The sequence below is a fragment of the Schistocerca nitens genome, chromosome 11 (assembly GCF_023898315.1).
Source record: "Schistocerca nitens isolate TAMUIC-IGC-003100 chromosome 11, iqSchNite1.1, whole genome shotgun sequence".
NCBI lineage: Eukaryota > Metazoa > Arthropoda > Insecta > Orthoptera > Acrididae > Schistocerca > Schistocerca nitens.
Genome location: NC_064624.1, coordinates 116,225,209 through 116,237,871, shown reverse-complemented (window position 1 = coordinate 116,237,871; position 12,663 = coordinate 116,225,209). Strand labels below are relative to the sequence as shown.

Below are 12,663 nucleotides of genomic sequence, written 5' to 3'. Positions count from 1 at the left end.
GTGCCGTCGTGTTTGTGCCGCAGTGTTTTTTACCGCCCACGCTCCACTCCATCGTTCTCGTGTCGTCTCCATCATCAGTGTCCGTGTTCAGTGCTAACAGATTCTTTGGTTGTCTTCGCGTGTGAACGGCTTCGTGTTTTTCGTTACTGTGTCTACTGTTTTTTGTCCCCCACTATGTTCTGTATATTATGTCTCCATTGTTTTTCTTTTGTAAAACCTGTGGCTGAAGAGCAGCGTACTGTGCTGCTGCCAGCCCACCTTATATAAAGTGTTAAATAACAATAAAGGGAAAAAAAAACGTGCTGTCGGTGGCTGCTACCCACCTTGACACGCCGCTGCATGCTGAAGCCGTTGAGGTCAGAGTAGAACTCTGGGGGGTCCCCGTTGCTGATGTCGGTGACGAGCCGCATGAAGAGCTCCGTCTCCCGGTTTCTAGGGGGCGCTCCCAGGTCCACCACCACATCCAGGCTCACACCCTGTTAGGAAAAAAAAAAAAGACATGAGTACAGGCCAGGCTGTCAGCTGTGCACAAGTACTATAGGACTGCAAGCGAAGTTCTCACTCGCAACATTATGTGTGTGAGCTTACTTAGCCCAGAAGTTGGTACAACTTTCAATAATCCCCATGCTTAACTGCTAGGTGCAGTTGGGAGACTTCAGTTCAGTGCAGCATACCGGAAAAATGATGTGTGTCTGTAGAGGGGAATGGTAACAAAACATTTGTTCACCTGATCTTAGTAAGTTAGACCAGTAAGAGGGACCTGTACCAGACAGAGATAACAAGAAGAGCTCAGTGACAGGTTGTTTGACACAAGGCAAGGCCACCCATAAGTGGGGGAGTGGAAGTGGCACCCCAACAAATGTTAGGTGGCCGGACATTTGAAGAGGGGAAGGCCGAGGGGCAAAATTATATCTGTCAACGTATGTAAGGGGGTAGAGGCTTATCTCACGAGGGGTAAGATAGACACTGCCTACAGGAAAATTAAAGAGACCTTTGGAGAAAGGAGAACCACTTGCATAAATATCAAGAGCTCAGATGGAAACCCGGTTCTAAGCAAAGAGGGGAAAGCAGAAAGGTGGTCTATACAGGGACGATGTTCTTGAGGACAATATTATGGAAATGGAAGAGGATGTAGATGAAGATGAAATGGGAGATACGATACTGCGTGAAGAGTTTGACAGAACACTGAAAGACCTGAGTCGAAACAAGGCCCCGGAGTAGACAACATTCCATTAGAACTACTGACAGCCTTGGGAAAGCCAGTCCTGACAAAACTCTACCATCTGGTGAGCAAGATGTATGAGACAGGTTAAATACCCTCAGTCTTCGAGAAGAATGTAATAATTCCAATCCCAAAGAAAGCAGGTGTTGACAGATGTGAAAATTACCGAACTATCAGTTTAATAAGTCACGGCTGCAAAATACTAACGCGAATTCTTTACAGACGAATGGAAAAACTAGTAAAAGACGACCTCGGGGAAGATCAGTTTGGATTCCGCAGAAATGTTGGAACACATGAGGCAATACTGACCCTACGACTTATCTTAGAAGAAAGATTACAGAAAGGAAAACCTACGTTTCTAGCATTTGTAGACTTACAGAAAGCCTTTGAAAATGTTGACTGGAATACTCTCTTTCACATTCTGAAGGTGTCAGGGGTAAAATACGGGGAGCGAAAGGCTATTTACAATTTGTATAGAAACCAGATGGCAGTTATAAGAGTCGATGGACATGAAAGGGAAGCAGTGGTTGGGAAGGGAGTGAGACAGGGTTGTAGCCTCTCCCTGATGCTATTCAATCTGTTATTGAGCAAGCAGTATAGGAAACAGAAGAAAAATTTGGAGTAGTTATTAAAATCCATGGAGAAGAAATAAAAACTTTGAGGTTCGCCGATGCAATTGTAAATCTGTCAGAGACAGCAAAGGACTTGGAAGAGTAGTTGGACGGAATGGATAGTGTCTTGAAAGGAGGATATAAGATGAACATCAACAAAAGCAAAACGGGCATAATGGAATGTAGTCGAATTATGTCGGGTGATGCTGAGGGAATTAGATTAGGAAATGAGACACTTAAAGTAGTAAAGGAGTTCTCTATTTGGGGAGCAAAATAACTGATGATGGTCGAAGTAGAGAGGATATAAAATGTAGACTGGCAATGGCAAGGAAAGCGTTTCTGAAGAAGAGAAATTTGTTAACATCGAGTATTGATTTAAGTGTCAGGAAGTCGTTTCTGAAAGTATTTGTATGGAGTGTAGCCATGTATGGAAGTGAAACGTGGACGATAAATAGTTAGGACAAGAAGAGAATAGAATGTGGTGCTACAGAAGAATGCCGAAGATTAGATGGGTAGATCACATAACTAATGAGGAGGTATCGAATAGAATTGGTGAGAAGAGGAGTTTGTGGCACAACTTGACTAGAAGAAGGCATCGGTTGGTGGAACATGTTCTGTGGCATCGAGGGATCACAAATTTAGTACTGGAGGGCAGCGTGGAGGGTAAAAATCGTAGAGGGAGACCAAGAGATGAATACACTAAGCAGATTCAGAAGGATGTAGGCTGCAGTAGGTACTGGGAGATGAAGAAGCTTGCACAGGATAGAGTAGCATGGAGAGCTGCATCAAACCAGTCTCAGGACTGAAGACCACAACAACAAGAACAACGTATTTACATTCTTCATTCAACTGTGAGTTTTTTCGAGACTGAATTTTTCGCCGAACTGTGTGATCTGGCAGATCACACAAGCACATCAATGTGCTTTTGTTAGTTTATACAAGGGGCGTTTAATAAGTAATGCTACACTTTTTTGTGATAGCGGGTTGGTTTTACTCACGATTACAATACACTGAAGTATTACCCGCCCTTTTGACTAAAAAACGGTATTTTTCATCTCCGTACACCACCTTACTGGAAAGTCCTGTCTGCCCACACGGTGGCACTCGACTGTTCAACGTCGGAGCCAATGTCTTTCTGCATCAACAGCCTCCCCATCATCTTTATACCGCTTCCTGTGGAATGCATCCTTCATTATGGTAAACATACACTACTGGCCATTATAATTCCTACACCAAGAAGAAATGCAGATGATAAACGGGGAAACATTGCACAAATATATTATACTAGAGCTGACAGGTGATTACATATACACGCAATTTGGGTGCATAGATCCTGGGAAATCAGTACCCAGAACAACCACCACTTGCCGTAATAACGGCCTTGATACGCCTGGGCATTGAGTCAAACAGAGCTTGGATGGCGTGTACAGGTACAGCTGCCCATGCAGCTTCAACACGATACCACAGTTCATCGAGAGTAGTGACTGGCGTATTGTGACGAGCCAGTTGCTCCGCCACCATTGACCAGACGTTTTCAATTGGTGAGAGATCTGGAGAATATGCTGGCCAGGGCAGCAGTAGAACATTTTCTGTATCCAGAAAGGCCCGTACAGGTCCTGCAACATGCGGTCGTGCATTATCCTGCTGAAATGTATGGTTTCGTAGGGATCGAATGAAGGGTAGAGCCACGGGTCGTAACTCATCTCAAATGTAACGTTCACTTTTCAAAGTGCCGTCAATGCGAACAAGAGGTGACTGAGACGTGTAACCAATGGCACCTCATACCATCACGCCAGGTGATACGGCAGTATGGCGATGACGAATACACGTTTCCCATGTGCGTTCACTACGATGTCGCCAAACACGGATGCGACCATCGTGACTCTGCAAACAGAACCTGGATTCATCCGAAAACATAACGTTTTGCAATTCGTGCACTCAGGTTCGTCGTCAAGTACACCATCGCAGACGCTCCTGTCTGTGATACAGCGTCAAGGGTAACCGCAGCCTCGGTCTGCTAGCTGATAGTCCGTGCTGCTGTAAACGTCGTCGAACTGTTCGTGTAGACGGTTGTTGTCTTGCAAACGTCCCCATCTGTTGACTCAGGGATCGAGACGTGGCTGCACGATCCGTTACAGCCGTGCGGATAAGATGCCTGTCATCTCGGCTGCTACTGATACGAGGCCGTTGGGATTGAGCACGGCGTTCCGTATTACCCTCCTGAACCCACCGATTCCATATTCTGCTATCAGTCATTGGATCTCGACCAATGCGAGCAGCAATGTCGCGATACGATAAACCGCAATCGCGATAGGCTACAATCCGACCTTTATCAAAGTCGGAAACGTGATGGTACGTATTTCTCCTCCTTGCACGAGGCATCACAGCAACGTTTCACCAGGCAACGCCGGTCAACTGCTGTTTGTGTGTGAGAAATCGGTTGGAAAGTTTCGTCATGTCAGCATGTTGTAGGTGTCGCCACCGGAGACAATGCTGCTCAGAAAAGCTAATCATTTGCATATCACAGCATCTTCTTCCTGTCGTTTAAATTTCGCGTGTGTAGCACGTCATCTTCGTGGTGTAGCAATTTTAATGGCCAGTAGTGTATGTAAGCTGGATGTGTAAGAATAGGGCTGTAGGGCTGACGAGAAGAAAAGTCCACTGCAGTTTTGTGAGCTCTTCTTGGGTGTCCAGAGTTGCGCGAGGCCTTGCATAATCACAGAGAAGGAATAGTTTGCGTATTTGTGGCAATGAACACACAGAAGCCATTTCTTCAGTTTCCTGACGGTAGAACAGTTCACTGCAGAGTACATTGTTGCACGATGAGGGAGGACATCGAAGAGAATAACTCCTCTGTAAGACCATCGTTACGACTATACTGGGTGATGGTGCAGCTTCGAACTTTTTCTTCGGAGGAGAGATGGTGTCAGACCATTCCAGGGATTTAGTTTCCAGATCGAATTGACGAAACCACGTTTCATCACCTGTGACGATGTTCGACAAAAAATTGTCACATCCAGCCCCGTAATGAACAAGCAGTTCCACATAGATGGTCCTTCATTGTTCCTTATGGTCTTCTATAACGCGGTGAGGAATCCGGCGGGCAAACTCATTTGAGTACAGCAACTGGTGGACGAGTGTGTCAGCACTACCGACAGAGACGTCGAGCTCAGCAGTTTAAGGGGCTCCGGAACGCCCTATACTTGCAATGTTAAAATAACGCTTATAAATTACATCTTTCCTCACAAAGTATTTGAGGTAGGAAGTTGAACTTTTTACAGATTATTTATTGGAATATGGGCTACAACTTAACACAGGGATTTTACAAAATTTTACTTCAGTTATTAAAGATGATTTTTTTCAATTGTAATGAAAATTCACAACATTTTTTTGCAATTTTTTATTTATATATTCAAAAATATACAGTTTTTTGGAAAAAGGCTGTGTTAAATTATGCAGAAGGTACTGTGTAACATTTACTGAAAGTTTGAAACAAATATGTTTGGAAGATCCTTAGAAAACATGTAATTAGTATGAGAAAATAAAAGTTTTGGAAATCGAGCGACAAAGATTGGATTAACTTTTTAGTGCATTCCAGGTCCATAGGATGGATTATCTTCATCCTCTGCAAACTCCTCCTCCAGCTTCCTCTTGTTCCTCCTCCTGTTTACTCTTGTATTTCTAGACTCTTTACAGCCCTGTCTGCAGCCCGAAGGCGTTCCTTGTCTAAAGCAAGCATCGCTCGTACCATGTTAGAACCTATCTTCATTCCCATATTTCTAAATACCTTGCACCTTACAATGTTGCCATCATTGAAAGTCGCAACAGCATCATACACACCAAAGTGAAGTGTTTCTATTCCAACAAATACAGTCTTGGGGATTCTCGACCATATAACACTATTTACACTTTCATTGGGGTTTTGAGTTTTTCCGTGAATACACTTTTTCAACAGTTCAGGTGCTCCTAAGTCTCTGAAAATAGGTTTTATCACCTCCATTATTGCATGAGGCAGACTATGCTTATGAGTGTACACTTCACCAGTTAGCAATCCTTTGTTATATTTACACCAACCTTCTTCTTCTTTGGGACACAAGCTATGTTCGGGATTTTCATCGTCTTTATTGTTTACAGTAATAACACATACCTTTGGCTTTCCAACTTTTCTCCTTTTCTTAAAAGCCTTCAGAGGATTTCTAATAACTTTACTTTTACTCATTATTATACTTCAACAAAACACAGACTCAAGAAACAGAATTAATTACGAATATTTTCGAGATAACGACAGAGTAAATAAACATGAAACAATCGACAATCACACCAGCGATATATATTGAACCATCACAGGTTAGCCACAACACATACTTTATTTCACATCACTAAAATGTACCTGATGAACACGGACGTTAATAATAACACCATTTGACAGCAGTTTAACAGCGCCACAGTGGGTCACGCCCATGCAGAACACATTTCAAAAAAAAATTAAAAATAGTTGTAGTCTTCGGAATTGAATAAATTATATATCTATTAAAAGGTAATAGTCTGCAGATTCAGAAAACGCAAGAAAGTAAAAACTGAACTTTTCATGATTTTGAGCCTTTCCGGAGCCCCTTAAGTGTTTGACTGTGATCCGTCGATCACCTCAAACAAGAGTGCAGGCTTGTTCCAAGTCCTAATTGTAATCCGCCAGTAACCTCGAATGAAAGTGCCCGCACCTTCCGACATTACAGGACTCAGGGCTGTGTGCAGATGGCCGGCACACAGGAGATTGGACGGGTTTGAAAACCTCGTTGCCTCGCCCAACCACTCTACGTGCTTTTATTCACTGCCATGTCTCCGAAGATATTCTGCAAGCACCTACGAAACTCAGCGACGCTTTGGTTTTCCGCCAAACGACACACAATGACAGGTCTTAGAGAGCCTGTATACAGAGAGAGTGGCCATAGAGTGAAGTTGCCCACGATTGGTTGATTAGCTTTGGCAGAAAAATGGAGCCAAACGTGTCTCGCGTTTCCAATGTTCGCCGTGCGTTTGAGTTGAATTGAAGTTCAGAGGACTTTTGGAAACGATTAAAAGGTATTTGAATTATTGAGAGACTTGTTATGCGTTGCGCATGCATGTTCGATTTAGTTGTACAGGGTGATTCAAAAAGAATACCACAACTTTAGGAATTTAAAACTCTGCAACGACAAAAGGCAGAGCTAAGCACTATCTGTCGGCGAATTAAGGGAGCTATAAAGTTTCATTTAGTTGTACATTTGTTCGCTTGAGGCGCTGTTGATTAGGCGTCAGCGTCAGTTGATGCTAAGATGGCGACCGCTCAACAGAAAGCTTTTTATGTTATTGAGTACGGCAGAAGTAAATTGGCTGTTCCCTCAGCTCGAACAAGAAGCACAACAATTCATATTTCAGCAGGATGGAGCGCCACCACATTGGCACTTATCTGTCCGTAACTACCTGAACGTCAACTACCCGAGGCGATCGATCGGCCGCCAGGCAGCCCGTGACAGAGCACTTCACCACTGGCCTCCAAGAAGCCCTGATGTTACCCCCTGCGATTTTTTCTTATGGGAGTATGTTAAGGATATGGTGTTTCGGCCACCTCTCCCAGCCACCATTGATGATTTGAAACGAGAAATAACAGCAGCTATCCAAACTGTTACGCCTGATATGCTACAGAGAGTGTGGAACGAGTTGGAGAATCGGGTTGATATTGCTCGTGTGTCTGGAGGGGGCCATATTGAACATCTCTGAACTTGTTTTTGGGTGAAAAAAAAACCTTTTTAAATACTCTTTGTAATGATGTATAACAGAACGTTATATTATGTTTCTTTCATTAAATACACATTTTTAAAATTGTGGTATTCTTTTTGAATCACCCTGTATATCGTTTCTCGTACGTCATTAGCGTTTGCGATCTTAAGAACGAGTTGAAATAATGAAGCGTTTTGTGATGAATTCCGTAGGCGTACATGTTGGAAGTAAACACGTTAGTATTTGTACAGTATTGTTTTTGACATCTGTAATTCGTTCTGCAGACGTTCGTAAACGATGCCAGGTTGTGCTGCATTTGGTTGTTCCTATAGAGGCGAAGGTGGATTTCGCATGTTAGCATTTCCACGCAATAAACAAGAGACGAAAGCAGTGGGCAGTCGCAGTCAACACGGCTGACATAAATCAAACAGGAGCCTTGTGGAAACCAACCAAGTACTCTTATCTATGCGAAGTAAGTCGTTTTTGCTTTTTATACATATAAAACAACTTGCAATATACATAGTTACATTTGAAAACAGACCTGTAAATTGGCTGTGTGAAAATTATTATAACACATTATTCTTATAAACAAAGGCATTTAACGATTGATTTCGCCACATTGTCTTGTGCTTTTGATTCGGTGAGTGTGTACTCCACTACTCCATTACTGGCCATTCAAAAGTCCCGCCCGCAGTTTGGCAGAAAAATGGCCGCCGTATCGTCCGGTTGGCCACACTCTCCCTATACACGCTCTCTAACAGGTCTCCGCTTGGAACAACACCTATCGGAAGTTCACGACACTAACAGGGACAGAAGCGGTAATATTCCACGTAGTCGCAAAAGGGATTCCGCACTTTTAAACCGAAATTGGCCGAGAAAAAAAGATGTGTAGCATTAGTTATCGAACGGCGCCTCGTATTTCCACAGAAACTGCTCAGTCGATGGGGCGTGATCAGGGCACGTTTACTATCACGTTTTTTAAGTCGCTGAGCGATGTGGGACAGTGATCAGCATATCAGACTTGCAGTCCACAAACGACGGTTCAAATATTCGTCCGAGCATTCAGATATAGGGTTTTCCACGATTTTCCTACACCGCTCTGGGCAAAAGGCGGGAAAGTTTCTGTGGTGTCACCGCCAGACACCACACTTGCTAGGTGGTAGCCTTTAAATCGGCCGCGGTCCGTTAGTATACGTCGGACCCGCGTGTCGCCACTATCAGTGATTGCAGACCGAGCGCCGCCACACGGCAGGTCTAGTCTAGAGAGACTCCCTAGCACTCGCCCCAGTTGTACAGCCGACTTTGCTAGCGATGCTTCACTGTCTACATACGCTCTCATTTGCCGAGACGACAGTTTAGCATACCCTTCAGCTACGTCATTTGCTACGACATAGCAAGGCGCCATATTCAGTTACTATAAGTATTCTGAACAGATAATATTGTGAAATCATGTACTGTCAAGAGCGACATTCATCATTAATGGATTGTTGTTGTTGTTGTGGTCTTCAGTCCTGAGACTGGTTAGATGTAACTCTCCATGCTACTCTATCCTGTGCAAGCTTCTTCATCTCCCAGTACCTACTGCAACCTACATCCTTCTGAATCTCCTTAGTGTATTCATCTCGTGGTCTCCCTCTACGATTTTTACAGTCGTGTGAAGTTAGCACCCTTTTTTTCAGAAATCTATATTTTTTTCAGAGTTCTTGATAGATATGAAATAGTTCTAGAGTTCTTTGTACAAAATTTCAATAGTTCTGCAGAATTTAGCGAAAAAAACAACAATACTCGAAAAAATTTTCGTATCGAAAACATTCTTTGTCAATTTCCGCAAAATGTAAATAAGTACGAGAGTTCTGACCACAGGTCTGAATAGAGCTCCAAGAGTTCTATCGAAAATCCCAGTAACATTTTTTTGTGCAGCTAATAGTTTCCGAGATAATTGCAATTTAAGGAGAAAATCTTTTCACTTACTGTGAAGTTGGCACCCTTTTTTTCAGAAATGTAAATTTTTTCAGAGTTCTTGACAGATATGCCATAGTTCTAGAGTTCTTTGTACAAAATTTCAATAGTTCTGCAGAATTTAGCGAAGAAAACGACAATATTCGAAAACATTTTCGTATCGAAAACATTCATTGTCAATTTTCGCAAAAATTAAACTCGTACAACAGTTCTGAGGACAGTTCTGAACAGAACCCCAAGAGCTCTATCGAAAATCCCAATAACATTTTTCTATGGCTATAATAGTTTATGAGATAAATTGCTTTAATGTGGGACACACTTTCTCTACAGAAAATATAAATATATTCGTACAGCAGTTCTGATGACAGTTCTGGACACCACGTGAAGAGTTCTATCGAAATTCGTAGTAGAATTTTTTGTGCAGGTAATAGTTTAAGAGGTAATTGCAAGTTAATTAAGAACCCCATAAGAGCTCCTACTGTGAAGCTGGCACTCTTTTTTCAGAAATATGTGTTTTTTTCAGAGTTCTTGATAGATAAGTCATAGTTCTAGAGTTCTCTGTACAAAATTTCAATAGTTCTGCAGAATTTAGCGAAGAAAACAACATTGTATTACATAGCTGATTCAGGAACCCTTTCCTTCTGTTACAATTCTTACTGTTGCCACAATAAATCACTTGTGCATACATTCCAACTGTACTGATCATTACAAAAATATAACCATTGACCAGCGGCGCACATTTCTTGCAGCGTTGTACAAAGCATTCAGCTGATCCGCTGTGAAAATACCACACTTAACGCTAGTGTAAAATTTACGGTGGATGGCTTCCGTTTATCTACAATGTCAGCATCTATCGAATTATCTTCATGCAAACGTGATGCCTGGATCACTCACTTCCCCTTTTTACGTAGGGAGGAAACTAGAGTTCAGTCTTGTGGAAGCCAAAAAAGGAAATGTGGGCAGCCCTCCTTTTACTGATAGCAAACTCTAGAGAAATCTCCACGCTTGTTTTTCTTCATCATGCCAACAAAAGAAAAATTCTCCCTTCATAGCTCTATTATCATTCCAGTACTAGTAAACCAGTTGTCCGCTTTCACATTTCGACCTGACTGATATATAGGTTTACGCAGTCACAGAACAACATCAAAATGTTTATTGCTCAGTTGGTAAATCCTTCTGGTTGCAACACAGAGTATATTTCCAAATTGTACAGGTAAAATACTTAAGAATCCACACTTAAGAATCCATACTCGTTTGTTTTGATTGATACATATTAGCGAAAACTGTACCTTCCACAGAATCCTTCCAGCTTCTTGTCTACTGTAACATTTTCTCCAAGGGTGTAAGATTTGTGGTAGTTGCGTACAAACACAGTAAATATTTCCCGAATAGCTGTTAGCTTGTCTAATTGTCTCCTTTCATCACGAATAGCGCGACTGTAAAATCTATGGGTCTCCAGAATAAATTTGAAACGTTTTATGTTCATTTGCGAGGTAAAATTTTTCAGTGCCATCACCATCAGTTCCACATATATCTTCCAGGCTTTATCTGTTACTTTTGTTCACAACAATTAAAAACAAGAGACTGATGAAGGCTTTCAATTCAATATCACCTATTGATTTTACCCCCCTCTCATGCTGAAATGAGGCTTTGATCCTCTGAAAATTCTGATTGGAATACAAAACTACAATAGACAGATATCGTTATCTATGAGGTAGTTACAGCATCACAAAGGCTGTTTTGGCTTCACCTATTGGTACAGGTAAATTTCGAATAATATTACGCTCTTCGAACAATATGCTTTGGGTTTCTTCAACATTATCTAGTACTTCCCACTTAAAATAATAAAATTCCTATAAAATAACGCAACCAGGCACAGTGTATTAATCTGATATTTGACGTTCAGACAGCGGACACTGACGGTTAAACAGTTCAAACAGAATTTAAGTGCAGTTTACATTCTGGATTAGCTTTGTACTACTTACTACGTTGATAAACAAATAAATTAATCGCTGAAATGAAATACGAAAGGGCACAGTGGATAAAAACGAGCAATCGGCTCATAACTCATCAAGAGAGCATTAGCGTCGATACTGAATCATACAACAATGAAAGGTATACCGAGAAAGGAAGCTATAACGAGAAGGCGCCAGTGCTGCCAATTGTTGACAAGTAATTGCTCGTTCTTATCCACTGCGCCCTTTCGTATTTCACAACACACAACAATGAAAAGCATACGGAGAAGGCAAGCTGGTAACGAAGCAGCGCCAATACTGCAAATTGTTGAAAAGTAATTTACAGAAAATTTCGACACGTGTCAATCTGAACAGCTGCGCCCGATGGAAGGATAATGAAAACTATGATACGTCCCTGAGACCTCTCAAGACCAAAAAATAATAAACAAAGCAAAGCAACAATGCAAAAGTCGTGGCACTACATCTGGAAACAATGAACACGTGAACTGCGTCTTTTAAACAATCGGCAAATGACGTCAGTGTAGTAGTTACAATAGAGGTAGCATCAAAGCTTCTCACGGTAGCATCAAGGCTAATGACAACAACAGCTGCACTTTTTGGGTGGCGCGCGCCGCGTCGTGTGAAGCCGCCCGCCAGCGCTGCATTTCGCTCCTTGATCTGCCCCTAATGACTAAACGTAACAATACTACTCACTCTCATGGAATAATCGTTATGCTCGTTCAGTCAGAGCTCTTGTGCAGTCGTTGCCCGTTGTGCAGTCGGTGCTGTTGTGTAAGTGATATTTATGAACCAGAACACCCATAAAAATGTACAATCTACCAGAATTGAAACGTCTTCTCAGCATGGAGGAATTTAAAGTAATCGATGATAGAGGCACTCAATTCACTCCGCCTCATCCGGTCTTCCAAAAACTGTCCGATGCCATGGCCGACATCGGCTCGAAAATGTCTTCAAAACATATTTACACAACAATTAAAGAAGATCGTCACGATCTGCTTGCTTTTGTTAGAAAAACTTTCAGGCTGGAATGTTTCGTTGAAGAAAAAGACGACGACAGCAAAGATGAGTCGTGGAATGATTTTGGTTCTTCGTGCAACAAGGACATGACAATGCAATTCGACTTACTACTGTCAGCAGA

At 42.1% G+C, this 12,663-nt stretch overlaps 1 protein-coding gene across 1 annotated transcript in view; it reads right to left on the bottom strand.

Annotated features, from left to right (window-relative positions):
• Positions 1-12,663, bottom strand: part of LOC126213468 (alpha-mannosidase 2) — an 834,426-nt gene that overhangs the window by 75,943 nt on the left and 745,820 nt on the right. Inside the window, exon 14 of the mRNA XM_049941248.1 lies at positions 324-476. Coding sequence (XP_049797205.1) covers positions 324-476 — 153 coding nt within the window. The remainder of the gene's footprint in view (positions 1-323; positions 477-12,663) is intronic.